General features: G+C 39.7%; 1 protein-coding gene across 1 annotated transcript in view; it reads left to right on the forward strand.

Moving 5' to 3' along the window:
* The window catches only part of ush2a (Usher syndrome 2A (autosomal recessive, mild)), a 231,796-nt gene that overhangs the window by 145,867 nt on the left and 72,711 nt on the right, over positions 1–13,218 (forward strand). The window contains 9 exon segments of the mRNA XM_062427527.1: positions 931–1,265; positions 2,641–2,796; positions 3,494–3,657; positions 3,897–4,106; positions 7,547–7,749; positions 7,846–7,958; positions 9,169–9,397; positions 10,894–11,062; positions 11,185–11,406. Of these exon segments, the coding sequence (XP_062283511.1) occupies positions 931–1,265; positions 2,641–2,796; positions 3,494–3,657; positions 3,897–4,106; positions 7,547–7,749; positions 7,846–7,958; positions 9,169–9,397; positions 10,894–11,062; positions 11,185–11,406 (1,801 nt within the window).

The following is a 13,218-nucleotide window of genomic DNA, read 5'->3' on the forward strand; positions in this document are numbered from 1 at the left end:
CTCTGAACTGATCAGTTATTGTACATGTCAGTTTGTCTTCATAAGGGTGTTAGAACACACAGTCCACTAGCACGTGTATGCAGATTTCAAATGTAAGTGTACAGCTACGAGACATACATATGCATTTCTGTTTATTTGAACATTGGATGTATCAACAAAAAATGTATCGTATAGAAATCTCTAAATTCACACGTATAGAGAGTGTGTGTATGGGTTTTTTGTTTTGGGTTTTTTGTGTGTGTCTGTGTGTGTGTGTGTGTGTGTGTGTGTGTGTGTGTTTCATTATTTGTGTGTGTGCCAGTTACCTTCATCCTTACTCTAAAATGCTGACGGACTGAACGGTTTCCAAATCAGATGCAGTGCTCAACGACAGCAAGCTTTTGTTTTTGCATGCAGCAATTCCATTACCAGCCGCTTTCATTATTTTAGCATGGTGTTTGTCCATGTGCACGCGTTTGTGTGTGCGCGCGTGTGCCCTGTTTTAAATGTGATGAACGGAATCTTCAGCTCAAGTCAAAGTCAGGTTATTCTTTCCCCACAAGAGAGTTGATAGCAGACACACATGTGATGCACACAGGGATACCACCTACATGATCGCACTCAAACCCAATAACATATGCATCCACACTGTGATGCAGATGAGTGTTTGCGTTAACACACACTGCAAACTCTACACACACGCACAAGCACGCACTATGCCATGACTTCCTGTAGTTCATCCATCTAAAAGCTTTCTGCCGTCCTCAGCATGCCGAGAACATTCAGAATGCCCGGCCAACCAATGAGATGGCTTTTCTGGGATACTGATAGGGCAGATAGAAAGGATTAAGTCAACAAGGCCTTTAGTTTCCTCTGTACCACTCTGAAATATCTGACTATTGACTTTAAAAGAAGAGCACTGAACTTAAATCTAACATTCTTATGTTTCAGGTCACATGGTGTCCTCCTTTAATTCCCAATGGGGAAATCCATGGCTATGAAATCCGGCTCCCAGAACCCCGCATCTTCCATGACAGTGGCAGTGGGTCTGAGCTCAACATCACAATAACAAACCTGATTCCATACACAAACTACAGTATCACTGTGCTGGCGTGTTCCAAGGGAGGTGGACAGGTTGGAGGATGCACAGAAAGCCTGCCCACATTAGCTACTACATTACCTGCAAGCCCCCAAGGCCTCGCACCACTGTCAGTAGTGGCAGTTAGTGAGTCCTTCCTGGCCATCTCTTGGCAACCGCCAAGCAGGCCCAGTGGACCTCACATCAGGTAAAAATATTACGCAGGAAACACAGTTTGTGTTTGATAACATCAAGATGTTTTCCCTTACTAATGATGGCACAACTATCTTGTATGAGTTGTAGGCCATCACTGAGTTGGTATTCCACAGTGCATCAGCTCATTGGCCGATCTGTTGTCAGGATTTATGTGAACACAAGGGAACAACACAGTCCGAAAGGGCAGAGGAGGGATGAAGAGATTGTGTTTAATAGGAAATACTATTACATTATTCTGAATACCTATATCACTGAAATTTAAGTTGTCTTGAGATCAGATTTACCTCTCAACAAGCAATCTGTCAAATCATTTGATCAGAAAGTATTACTGTTTCTAAGACTTGTCATAAGAGTCTCACTGAAGCTGGTTGCACATGATTCAGTCAACGTATTAACTAATGATCACACATGTACCACTGCTTTCAAAAATGCACAGAACCCAGCACATTACTTCTAATGTTTGGCAGAATTTAGCCAAGTGCAAAAGAAAGAATGTTTCAAATGACTCTTTACAAGCAAATACTTATCAAAATTCCAATACTAATTATGAAGAGCTGGTAAGTGTGAACCTCAATCTGTGTAACCATCATTTTACATAATCAGTATCAACTCTATCTGTTTTTTTAAATGTATTAATTATAGCGCAAACTTAGACTCCAGACAGTCAATACTGAAATCTACACCATGTTTCGATAAGAGACACGTTCAGGAAATATTCAATTGCTACTGAAAAACTTCAGCAAACAAGCAGATAGGAACACGTTAACAAGCTGCTAACATGAGTGCCCTGGTAATGAGCTAAGTATCGTGCATTTTTTAATCAGTGTTTTCTCATTCCTAATGCAAATTCTGGTCCGTTTTGTTCTGTCCTGTTCTACTCTGTCAACAATTAGGCCTAAAATAAAGGTCCATTTTCCTGGCAAGCGATTAAAATGCATGAGCCCGTCTCTCTGTTCTGCTCTGCTCAGCTCTGTGTGTTTGTCTAAGTGGGTTGGTTAAAAGGTGGCATTAAGCCCTTCTTTTCTGATTACAGCAGAAATTAGCATCACTGTGGGGAGAGGAAAACACAAACCCTGCAGGAAAAAAACAACAGAGGGAGGGAGGGAGGGATGAGATACAGTGAACGCAAAATAATAGAGATAATGAAAAACAGCAGAAGAGGACGAAATGAGCGATAAGGAGAAGAGTCCGTTGAAATTTGTGCGCAAGTGTGTCTGTATGCAAGCATGTGTGCATACATATGTGGGTACGCTGTGAGTCTGTGTGCGCATATTGGCACATAATTCTGAACATGTGTTGTGTGTTAAGGCATTCCTAAACATCCAACCATGTGTGTGTGCTTTCTTTTATTCAAATTTCCCCTTCAGATACGAGTTGCTCAGACGTAAAACCTACCAGCCGCTGGCCATCACCACGGTCCCCACAGTAACAGCCACATCCCATCCCCCTCCTGAAGATCTCCATCGCTGGCTCCATGTTTACTCCGGCACCAAATTGTTCTACCAAGATAAAGGCCTAAGCAGGTGAGATTACTGAAATGAGCTCTAGAGCAAACGCCGGCGCCGCAGCATACCGTGTGTGCAGAGCCGATCGGCGAGCTGCCGCTGATGCCGATCTTTTAATACCGCTCAAAGATACATTAAGCAAATATCCCAAAGAATTAAATTGTTTTTCACACAGCATCCCCTAATCTCTGTTTGGCACTTGGTGCAAGCAGATTTTTTTCCCTCTATGCTTACTAAACGGCTCTGGGTGTACTCTTTTTGGGCTGTGTCTCTACTGGGCTTTATTCAAGTAGTAAACTGACAAACTTTTGAATGTGTCAGCACTTTTCAGGTTGTAGTGGGTTTTTTTTTTTATTGGGGTCCTAAACAGCACTTTAAAAGAAAATAATTAGTGTTTGTTTTAAAGGAAGTCATCATATCAGCAATACCAACAGTGTAACTTTAGATTAAACAAATAGATAAAGACAGACATTACTGAAACTGGTCTCCCTGACCCCAGTTACAGAGCGTCATTATCTATTATTTATCTTACTTCAGTGGCAGATTAATTTACATTTTCAGTTGGTACTTGCACCAGTAGCCTATTTATTAAAGCTGCTGTTTTTCCATTTCATTTCATTTTTGAATGATTGAAATTCATACTGTTTAATGGTACAACGTAAAAAACATTTGTTGTTAATTCACAAAGAAAGTAAAACATACCTTCCCTCAACAGATTCACCCGTTACCAGTACCGGTTAGTGGTCCATAATGACATGGGCTACACCTCAGGAGAGGTAGTCACTGCAATGACCATGGCCGGTATTCCTTCCGATCCTCCATCTTTGTCAGCCAGTGCTGTCAATCACACTGCTGTACAGGTCAACTGGACAAAACCCTGTAAGACTATCCTTACTCTTAAACACAAACACTCATAGTCTGTCCAGCAAAAGTCAAAAAGGTCTGAATTCAAACTGTTTTTTCACAAGGACAGAAGTTTTAAACACACACATGAGATGGTCACATAAGCATAGCTTCATGACATGTTTTATAAAGCTTGATCTGTGATTTGATAATTATCAAAACATTCAAAAAATATATTTTAATTTTGACTTCTCCTGTCTTCATGTCTTTCTCAGCTTTGTACAACCTGCAGGGAGAGGTGGAGTCCTACTTTCTCAAAATAGACTCTGCCCGCTCAAGTCGAAATATGGCCTTTGGCCCTAGGATCATCTCAACAGTGATAACTGACCTTTGGCCCAGCACTACCTATTTGGTGTCATTACATGTGTCTAATGGAGCACATAATACAACTAAGGCAATAGTTAACGTCACAACAAAGGATGGAGGTATGTGTATATATGTGAGCTTATTGGTAATTAATATAGCCATAAATTAGGCTTTTCGAAAATTGCCTTCATGTATCTGTATGTGTTGTATTTGTGTATATTTATGTGTGGGTGTCATGTGTCATGTAAAGTACTTAAATTCAATAGATCCAGGAGAGGTGTCTGTGTTAATGTGCGTTCCTCTGTGTCTCTGTGCTTCACAGGAAATGTTAAATACATCATGTAGTGAGGCATGAAATCAATACAAAGTGTACGTGTGAGGCAGATTTAAGGTGTTGTAAAATGCTTGATGGCAACACAAACAGCCATACACACAAGCTGTGTTTTACCTGTCAGACAAGACAGCAAACATGGCTGTTACCATGTCTGATGCAAACTATAATTTCTGCACTTTACAACGTAGTTGCAATATGTCACTTTGACTTTTCTAAAAGGTTAGTTGGGATATTCTCGAAGTCTACAGTGAAAAGAAATCATATCAGTCCCTTCGTTGAAATGGAAAACTTCAATGCCATCATTTAATGCCATAAAAAACTATTGTACAGTCTTATCAGCTTTAACTGTCTCTGCATAATCTGTTAATATTTGTAAAGAGGGATACAATCTGCATTAGAAAGTAAAATCTGAAATTTCAGAGTGTATAGTAAGCTTTACTATCTCCAACTATGAGTAGCACAAACTGTCATCAGTACTTTTCACTCCATATCCCCCTTTAACTCTCAGCCTAGTTTCTCAGCATTTAAGGGTTATCTTTCAACCGTCACTTTGTAATCACATGTCAGATGCTGCTTACTCTGTTGTTTTCTTTCCATCTCTGTTTCCTTCTCAATCCCTCTCTGTGGCCATCTCTCTGTCTCCTTCAGTTCTATCTCTTTCTCAGTATAATCATATGTCAGAGGCCTCTCTCTTTCTCTCTAATCTGAGCCGTATAATAAAAAGTGCATTAAAAACATTAGAAAATCATTAGGTGCTAAAGGCAAAGCATGGCTCGTTTAACTGAGAGGGCTCTGGAGGTAATTTCATTATTTTACAGCCATAAGAGTGCACACACACACACACACACACACGCACAGACACACACACACCAAAGCCAAATATATTTTAACTAATGCAGCTCAACCCTACCAACCGTCTTAACATGGCTTGCAATCTATAGGGCAATGCTAACATCAGGACTAATTGGCAAGAGAAATGCGTGTGTCTGTGTGTGTATGAATGAAACAGGCTCTGTGTGCAGTATTGCGTTGATAATGTCATCCTGAAGTAAATGAAATGTAGAGCAGTAGGTTGGGTTTAGGTAAGTGCATTGGCAGCAAATGAATTGGGTTAACTTCTCTTAGCTGAGTACATTTTTACTTAAAATAATAGATTGAATCTGTATGATTACCCCTCGCCCCAAACACATCTCATCACAGTACTTTACTTAGCACTTTCCGCTGTTTCTTACTTTCCACAACTTGATCTCTGCATCTCTTACTTGTCCTCTATTTGTCACATTCTCCTGTTTTTTCCACTGTGTCTGTCGTATCCCTTCAAAACCCATTTGTCTCTGAACTTTGGCAACCCCCATGGTGAAAACCAACAAACATGTGGAAGTGAATACTTAATACTACATTCTCTATATGTTACAATTTCATATCAATCACTGTAGAATGTGTGTTCAGAGAGTATTTGGAGTTTTGGTTTATTATGCATTTGTAGTATACATGTGCTGAAAGAGAGTTTCTAAGAGGAATGAACTAAGGGCATGAAGAGGTGGAAAGGACAGTGAATAAGAGAGGGGGAGATAATGTGGTAAAACAACCTAGCTAACGAAAAAAATGACTCTGAAAACGATTCAGCGTTATTAGCTATGAGAAAGTGAAAGAGAAAAAGAGAGGGGGTGAGCTGAAGTATTCTGATTATTCTAAGTGAAAATGCACTCAGCTAAGAGAAGTTAACCTAATTCATTTGCTGCCAGTGCACTTACCTAAACCCAGCCCGCTGCTCTACATTTCATTTACTGCTAGATACCATTATCAACGCAATACTGCACAAATATAGTCACACGGGTGGCCTTTTTTCTCCCTCCCTCATTAACACACAGTCAGATTCGACCTGTTTTATATGCATACCAACATGCACATTCTGTTTCTCTCTTTAATACACACACACAGATTCTCATACTACGCAAACAGTTTTGTGCTTATATAGTCTGTCTATCTCTCTCCCTCACCAACATACAAATACACCCCTTGAGTGATGGATGATTAAAATCTCAGTATTGTTTGATATTATTTTGGATAAACAGAGCTGCTACTGAACTAACAATGAAAGAAGCTTGTATTATATATAGAAAATAGACCTGACTTTCCATTACTTTTAAAACAAATGTTGTCCTGCATACTGGAGACCTGACGGTCACAATGTGTAATTTGAACATCCCTATATTTTTCAGTTGTATAACTCTGGCCTGATGATCACTAATGCAGTACTGTTTTAGGATGTTTTAAAGTTTTAGTGGTGTGGATTGTGTGTAAAAATTTACAAGCAGTTATCAAATCTTTCATGAACAGTAATGGTCTCTTCTAGAAATTTCAGTCAGTTTTAGGGCAGATCATAGCTCAGAAACTGCACTCCTTAGGGTTTTAAATGATCTTCTCTTAGCAGCTGATTGTGGTCAACACACCATGTTACTCTTGTTGGGTCTGTCTGTGACTTTTGACACCTTTGATCATACTGTTTTAATTGAACGTCTTGACTATTGGGTGGGCATTTAAGGTTTTGTTTTAGATTGATTGTGTTCTCATCTTTTAGCAAGGTCATTCTGTGTGGAAATTGGGAATTATCAGTTTCAGTACAGTTAAAATATGGTGTTGCACAGGGATCTGTTCTTGGGTCTTTACTATTTTTTATTTAGATGCTACTACTTTGTCATATTCATAAAAAAAACACAATATCAGTTACCTTTTGTATACTGATGATACATAAGTATATTTCTTCTTTGACACTAACAACACCAATCAATTACACAACCCTCACACATGCATTGCAGACATCCATATCTGCATGGCATCATATTTTCTATGTTCGGCCCAGGCTCATCAGACTTGCTTTTTATCGATTTTTATTGTTTTACTATCTCTAGTTATATTTTATCATAATATTTTGTTAACTATTTTCTTATTGCTTATTTTTTTATTTTTTTATTGTATGTTAAGCACTTTGTAACTTGTTTTAGTGCCACTTTTGTGCTGCTTTGTCCACACAATGTGGCGAATCATTGCAGCAGTTGAGATTGCATGTAAATACTTACATATGATTTTGATGTTGAGAGCACCAGTTTCATACCACAATACTAAGGTTGGTGATGATCATTTCTTACATCTTCAAGCTGTATAAGATTTGATTGTTCTTTAAAAACAGTTTTGGGTCTGATCACTCTCATGTATGATCCTCAGCGCCAGATGGGATGTCTGCCCCGGAAGTTGTTCCAGTTAACAGTAGCACCACACGTGTGCTCTGGTTCCCTCCTCAAGAGCCCAATGGAGCAATTACTGGTTACCACATCTATGTTAATGACCATCTTCATGGCAGTGTAGAGAACAGCTCAGGGTCCTACCTGCTAGGGGACCTACTGCATTTTACTGTCTACAACGTACAGGTACACACACAAACAAAATCAGATGAACACATCAAAACAAGTAAGCAGAAAAATGTGCATTATGTTTTTTCTACTGTGTTTGTATATATATTTCAGGTGGAGGTTTGTACTGTGTATGCATGTGTGAGGAGTAATGTTACTCAGACAACTACTGTGGAGGACCTGCCTGCCGACCTGGCCACACCACATGCACAAGTGATCAGTCCCAGGTAATTCAGAGATGCACTATGAATATTTATTCCATTATTCTTTCATTTTTTGCATCTACTTTTTTTCAGACTGAAAATATTAAATCTTAACCATTTCTCGAGCGTTACCATTGTTCCAGGTTCATGAAACTTTATAGGCTCTGGTTTGAGTGTAGTAATCATTAATGTTTATTGGCAGGGTTGGTTTGCAGGTTTGACAATACAGAATCAATACAGCTGGCACTTACAGAGTAAATGGTGGAGCTTTTTTTTTTTGTCTTGAAGTGAAGGCAGCATAAGATGTGATGATACAACCAGACTGCATAAAAACCTGTAACATCTTTAAGACATAAAGATATACAGGCTATTTTTAATAGCTTACACAATTAATAAAATAGAAACACAAATGGAGATTGTATTTGAAGTTAGTTAAATTTAAAGAAAAAAATATGCTCTGCCTCCCACATTAGACCGCAATGTTGCAAATCTTACAGTTGCAGAGGAAGTGGTGATTTGTGGCTTATTTTCCTTGTAGGAAACTGTGGAAGTTGTAACTCTGTGTGTTACTACACAGGTCTTTCCCTGCCAAAGATGTCAGAGATAAATAAGAGGAAAATCAATAGTGTGAAGTGTATAAAGATACACACAACCTGACACTGTAACTCAACTTTGTCAGTCATTAACCATGCATACATGCATGTGTGTTTGGATATGAGAAGGTTTGTGTATGTTCTCCTGGGTTAGGGTTAGGTTTCCTGATTTAACCACATTAAATGCTGTTTTCAGTCCTAATTTTGGTTGGAGAGTGTTTAATTGATACAAATTATTTATATTTTAAACATTAATCTGTTGTTGCAGCATGTCTGCAGTTTGATCATGTTGATAAAATTAATAAAGCAGCAGCAGATTGACATTGTGCCACAAATAGATGTGGCTCTGAGACAACTGTTTACATGGCCAACGTCAAGGACCAAATTTTAACCAAAATACAACACCTGCATTTGCGCTGCTTCATTTGAATTAACCTCCCACCTGTTCACCATGGCCTCTGCACTGGTCACCAAAATACCACACAGATGCACAGTGTGGGTTTCAAAGTCAGGAAAATATGCCTCTGCTTGCTCTGGTCATTGCGCCTCCACAAAAATACGGCTCTTGGAGTTCTTCCATATCCCCATCTCTCTCTCTTACGCTCTCTCTCTGTTCTTGCCTTGCTCGCTCTCTCTCTTAGGGTTGTCAGGTTGGATTGGTCCCCTCCAGGCAGACCCAGCGGGATCATGTTGGGCTATGAGGTCTTAAGACGGACCTTGAGGTCATGTGTCAGTGGGTCAGCAGGGGTCAAATCCTCTGTGGGGGAAGAGTCAGGAGGTGCAGCTGGCGTAAGGTTCACATGTACCTACATGCAGTGTCCTGCCACTCATAGTGTGTGTGGGACATCCTGCTTCCATCCTGACGCACAGGTAATTTTGTTCTGGCCATTTTGTTCTTAATTTTTATCTGTATTCTTTATCTGTATTCTTACTGTGTTTTTTTCTTTTTTCTTCATGGGCAGGATTATGGAATTGTTTCTATCCAATCGTTGATTTATTAGTTGTCACATGAATTTTGCACGCCCGTCAACTGGATTTGACAATACTACATTTTGACTTTTGTGCTAAAAGCATGAACAACATTTACAGGTCAAAACAATGTATTATTAATTAATACAAGAGTTTTACCTGGGGCAACACACACTTCTTAATGCATTTAAAAGAAAAATCTAGACACACATAATTATGGATGTATTAATAATGGTGCATTTTAGGGGGCAATGTTTCCACATAAAGGCAAGAGCCTCTTTTAAGTAGAACTTGTTGTGAGTAATCATTAAAACCCTCACTGTAAAACAACAATATATTTGTATTAAATGTGTAAATCAAGAAATAAGTTCAACGTCTTTGCTTTGGCTGCTGATCTAAAGTAGAGAATAGACTTTTGCTGTGTACTTCCTCAGGATATTAGTCCTCCCCAGACCCCAGAAAGACAAACAAAAACACAAAATGAAATGCGCATAGAGACTTACAGTCAAATACACACTCTCACGGTTTCTTTCCCAGCGCACACTATTTATGTGGGATGCACAGTCCTCCTCTCAGTGATTAATTTCTCTAAACAGATTAACTTGTCATCTGCATTCACTTCTATCCTTGTGTCATTGAATGCCAGCCAAGTTGGCACAGTGAAGCTGAACGCCATACATTTATCCCCACCACACCCAATGGCACAAACAATAACAACATTTAAACTTGCATGTATAATACACACATGCGCTCCCTTTTAAACAGTGCAAGTGGACATGCATACCCATACTCATGTAGCTAAACAAGAAAAAAATAACAAAATCACAAAAGCATCTGCTTCTACACATACACAGACAGACACACGTGTTATCAACAATAAAGAGGCATGTACAATACATACTGTAGGTTGTTTCCTTTAAAAGTTAATTGAATATCATGTATCGTGTCCTGAATGAAATATTAATATATGATATGGTTATCAGAATTTTATGTTCAAAACTTGTATCACTCTGAAAATGTTTAGATTTTACATAAAAGAAGGGACAAAGACCTGCACTGGCATTATGATATATTGTGCAGTAACCATTCAAACAGACATTTTAAGAGAGCTTGCCCCAAAATAGTATTCAAAAGGTAAATAGCTCCTTTTCTTATTTTCTTATAAACACACATTGTGGTACTGCATAAACATAAGTAATTTAATTTCACCTTGTCTTTGTGGATTTTTTGGATTGTTCTGTGATTACTTTCTCATATGAGTGTGTGTGTGTGTGTGTGTGTGTGTGTGTGTGTGTGTGTGTGTGTGTGTGTGTGTGTGTGTGTGTGTGTGTGTGTGTGTGTGTGTGTGTGTGTGTGTGTGTGTGTGTGTGTGTATGGAAATATTGTTCGTCAACCAGGTTTGCTGCAATGGACTATTGCACATGAAGAAGCTACATCATCATTGCTGTGAGAGCAGTTACCTGAGTTTCAGTAATTCCTCCAACCCGGTCTGCTGCAATGGCAAACTGCTGCCACCCCTCCCTGACCACCAGTGCTGTGGAGGATACTATGTTCCTGTAAAAACCAGTGAGTTTCAAATCTCTTCATATATTAACCCCTAAAAGGGATTTGTTCTTTTCCACTTGACTTGACTCTAGTATTTTCAATTTTGTTAAAGTGTTTTCCTTCATCTGTCCTTGTCATTGTAGATGAATACTGCTGTCCGGACCACTCGCAGGGCCGGGTCTCAGTGGGGCTGGGTGACAGCTGCTGTGGGGGAGTTCCTTACTCCACAAAAGGTGGCCAGCTCTGCTGTAGTGGGAGCCTCCATGGTGGCTATGGGGTCCAATGTTGCGGAGGCCAGGTTGTAGATGATACACTGGTGTGTTGCGGTGATACTGAGAGAACTGAAGTGCATACGTACATTCCAGGTGAGAGAAGTGAACATACAGACACAAACATAAACTAACATCCAGTGTTGTTTTAATGGTTTTACATTATGATAAGAAAGAGGAAATAAAAAGATTCTGCAATGAATAAAGTTTTTTGCCCAACAATGAAAGCGAACAGGATGAAGTTTGTAATATCAATCAACAAAACATTAAACGTTAAACAAATATGAAAAACAATTACTTTAAAATATCCTAAAAATTAGTTGAATCTCTAAAGAATATGCAGGAAAAAAGGAAAATGTGAGGCAAAAGAGAAAATGACGAGGAATAAAACAAAAGTGGGTTGAGGTAGACACATGGTGCAGGAACGTGGGGTCGTTTCCCTTTCTTCCTCTCCCGCAGTGTCCCAAAGCACCCGGATACCATGGCACAGATGTGGCTGTGTGTGTGTGTTTGTGTGTGTGTGTCATTAGACATCTTTGTCATAGCAGATGATGATGAAACACACTCGGGATGGCACCGTTGAGGGCACTGCCAAGCACACAGCAGGACAAGTACACACTCATTCTCTTTCCCTCACACAAATAAACACACTCCGCACATACGTACATGTTACAGGCACCCACACATACACAAAAACACACACACACAGTCAACAGGGTGCCCTCGGCAGGGTTCGCTTAGTGTTGAGTGCCAGAGACAGACACGTGGACTCTATTCATCACACATAAACAATGGCCCCATATGGGCAGTCCTATAGTACTCCATAAGCCTATCTGCAAACACTCAGACATATGCTCACACACACACACACACACACACACATACACACTCACACACACAAAGATCGCACACAAAGATCCCACACAAAAACCTAACCCACATGTATGTTGGCAAAAAAGTTCCTCCAAAGTATATCAGCAGATACATTGTATACATATTCTTACTTCATGTCCATTGTCATTTGTTGCTCTACCTTTAATCTTCTTTTCTTTAACATTTTGTCTTTTCATGACACTCTCCTCACAAGTTTCTTTAGAAAGTGGTTTCACACCCAAATTGATTTAAATGTCGGGTATTGTCAGAGCAACAGGAGTGAATGGTAGTTTGACATGTTATTCATGAGTATTTTAATCTATCACACTATGTTTTGTCTCATCTGTTTCCTTTTCTTCCCCTCCAGTAGTTCTCCCCACCACCACCTCCTCCTCTTCATCTCTGTCTTTTATTAATTTCCCATACCCTCTTCTCCTTTGACATCTTCTTTGTTACCATTCCTCAACTTGTTTCCCCACCCCCTCTGCTTCTTCCTCTGGCCTCTTGTTCCTTCTCTCTTCTACTCCCACCTTTTCTTCCTCCTCTCCTCATCATCCTACTCTTTCCCCTCCCTCCCTTTATGTGCCCCCTTCCCATCCACTCATCAGTCATTAGCGTTAGCTTCCCCACTGAGAACATATGGTATGATGGATCGTAGGGCTAGCGGCGCTAGCAAGGCTAAGGGCCATTTGCCGGGTGCACAGTGCTGTCGGGGAGCCCTGGGGCTGGCTTTGCAACCTCGACCCCACACGTCTGTTTCAAGACACTCACACATACAACATGCACACAGCAACACCTATTAAAGGATAGGCTACTTAACCTTGGCACCAGTCACTCTTATCTCTTATCTCTCCTTACCACCAAGTCCAGGGTTTTGTTTGTTTAATGATATAGTGAGAGACAGATTTGTAACTTGCCTTAATTAAGTACAATTTTGATGACAAACAATAGGATACATGGTACAAGAAACGCTGGACAACAACATTTTTTTGGAAAGAAGTGTGCATCAGATAAATGAAAATGAAACTGGAAAAA

This window comes from Scomber scombrus, chromosome 1 (genome assembly GCF_963691925.1).
Source record: "Scomber scombrus chromosome 1, fScoSco1.1, whole genome shotgun sequence".
In the NCBI taxonomy this organism is placed as follows: Eukaryota; Metazoa; Chordata; class Actinopteri; order Scombriformes; family Scombridae; genus Scomber; species Scomber scombrus.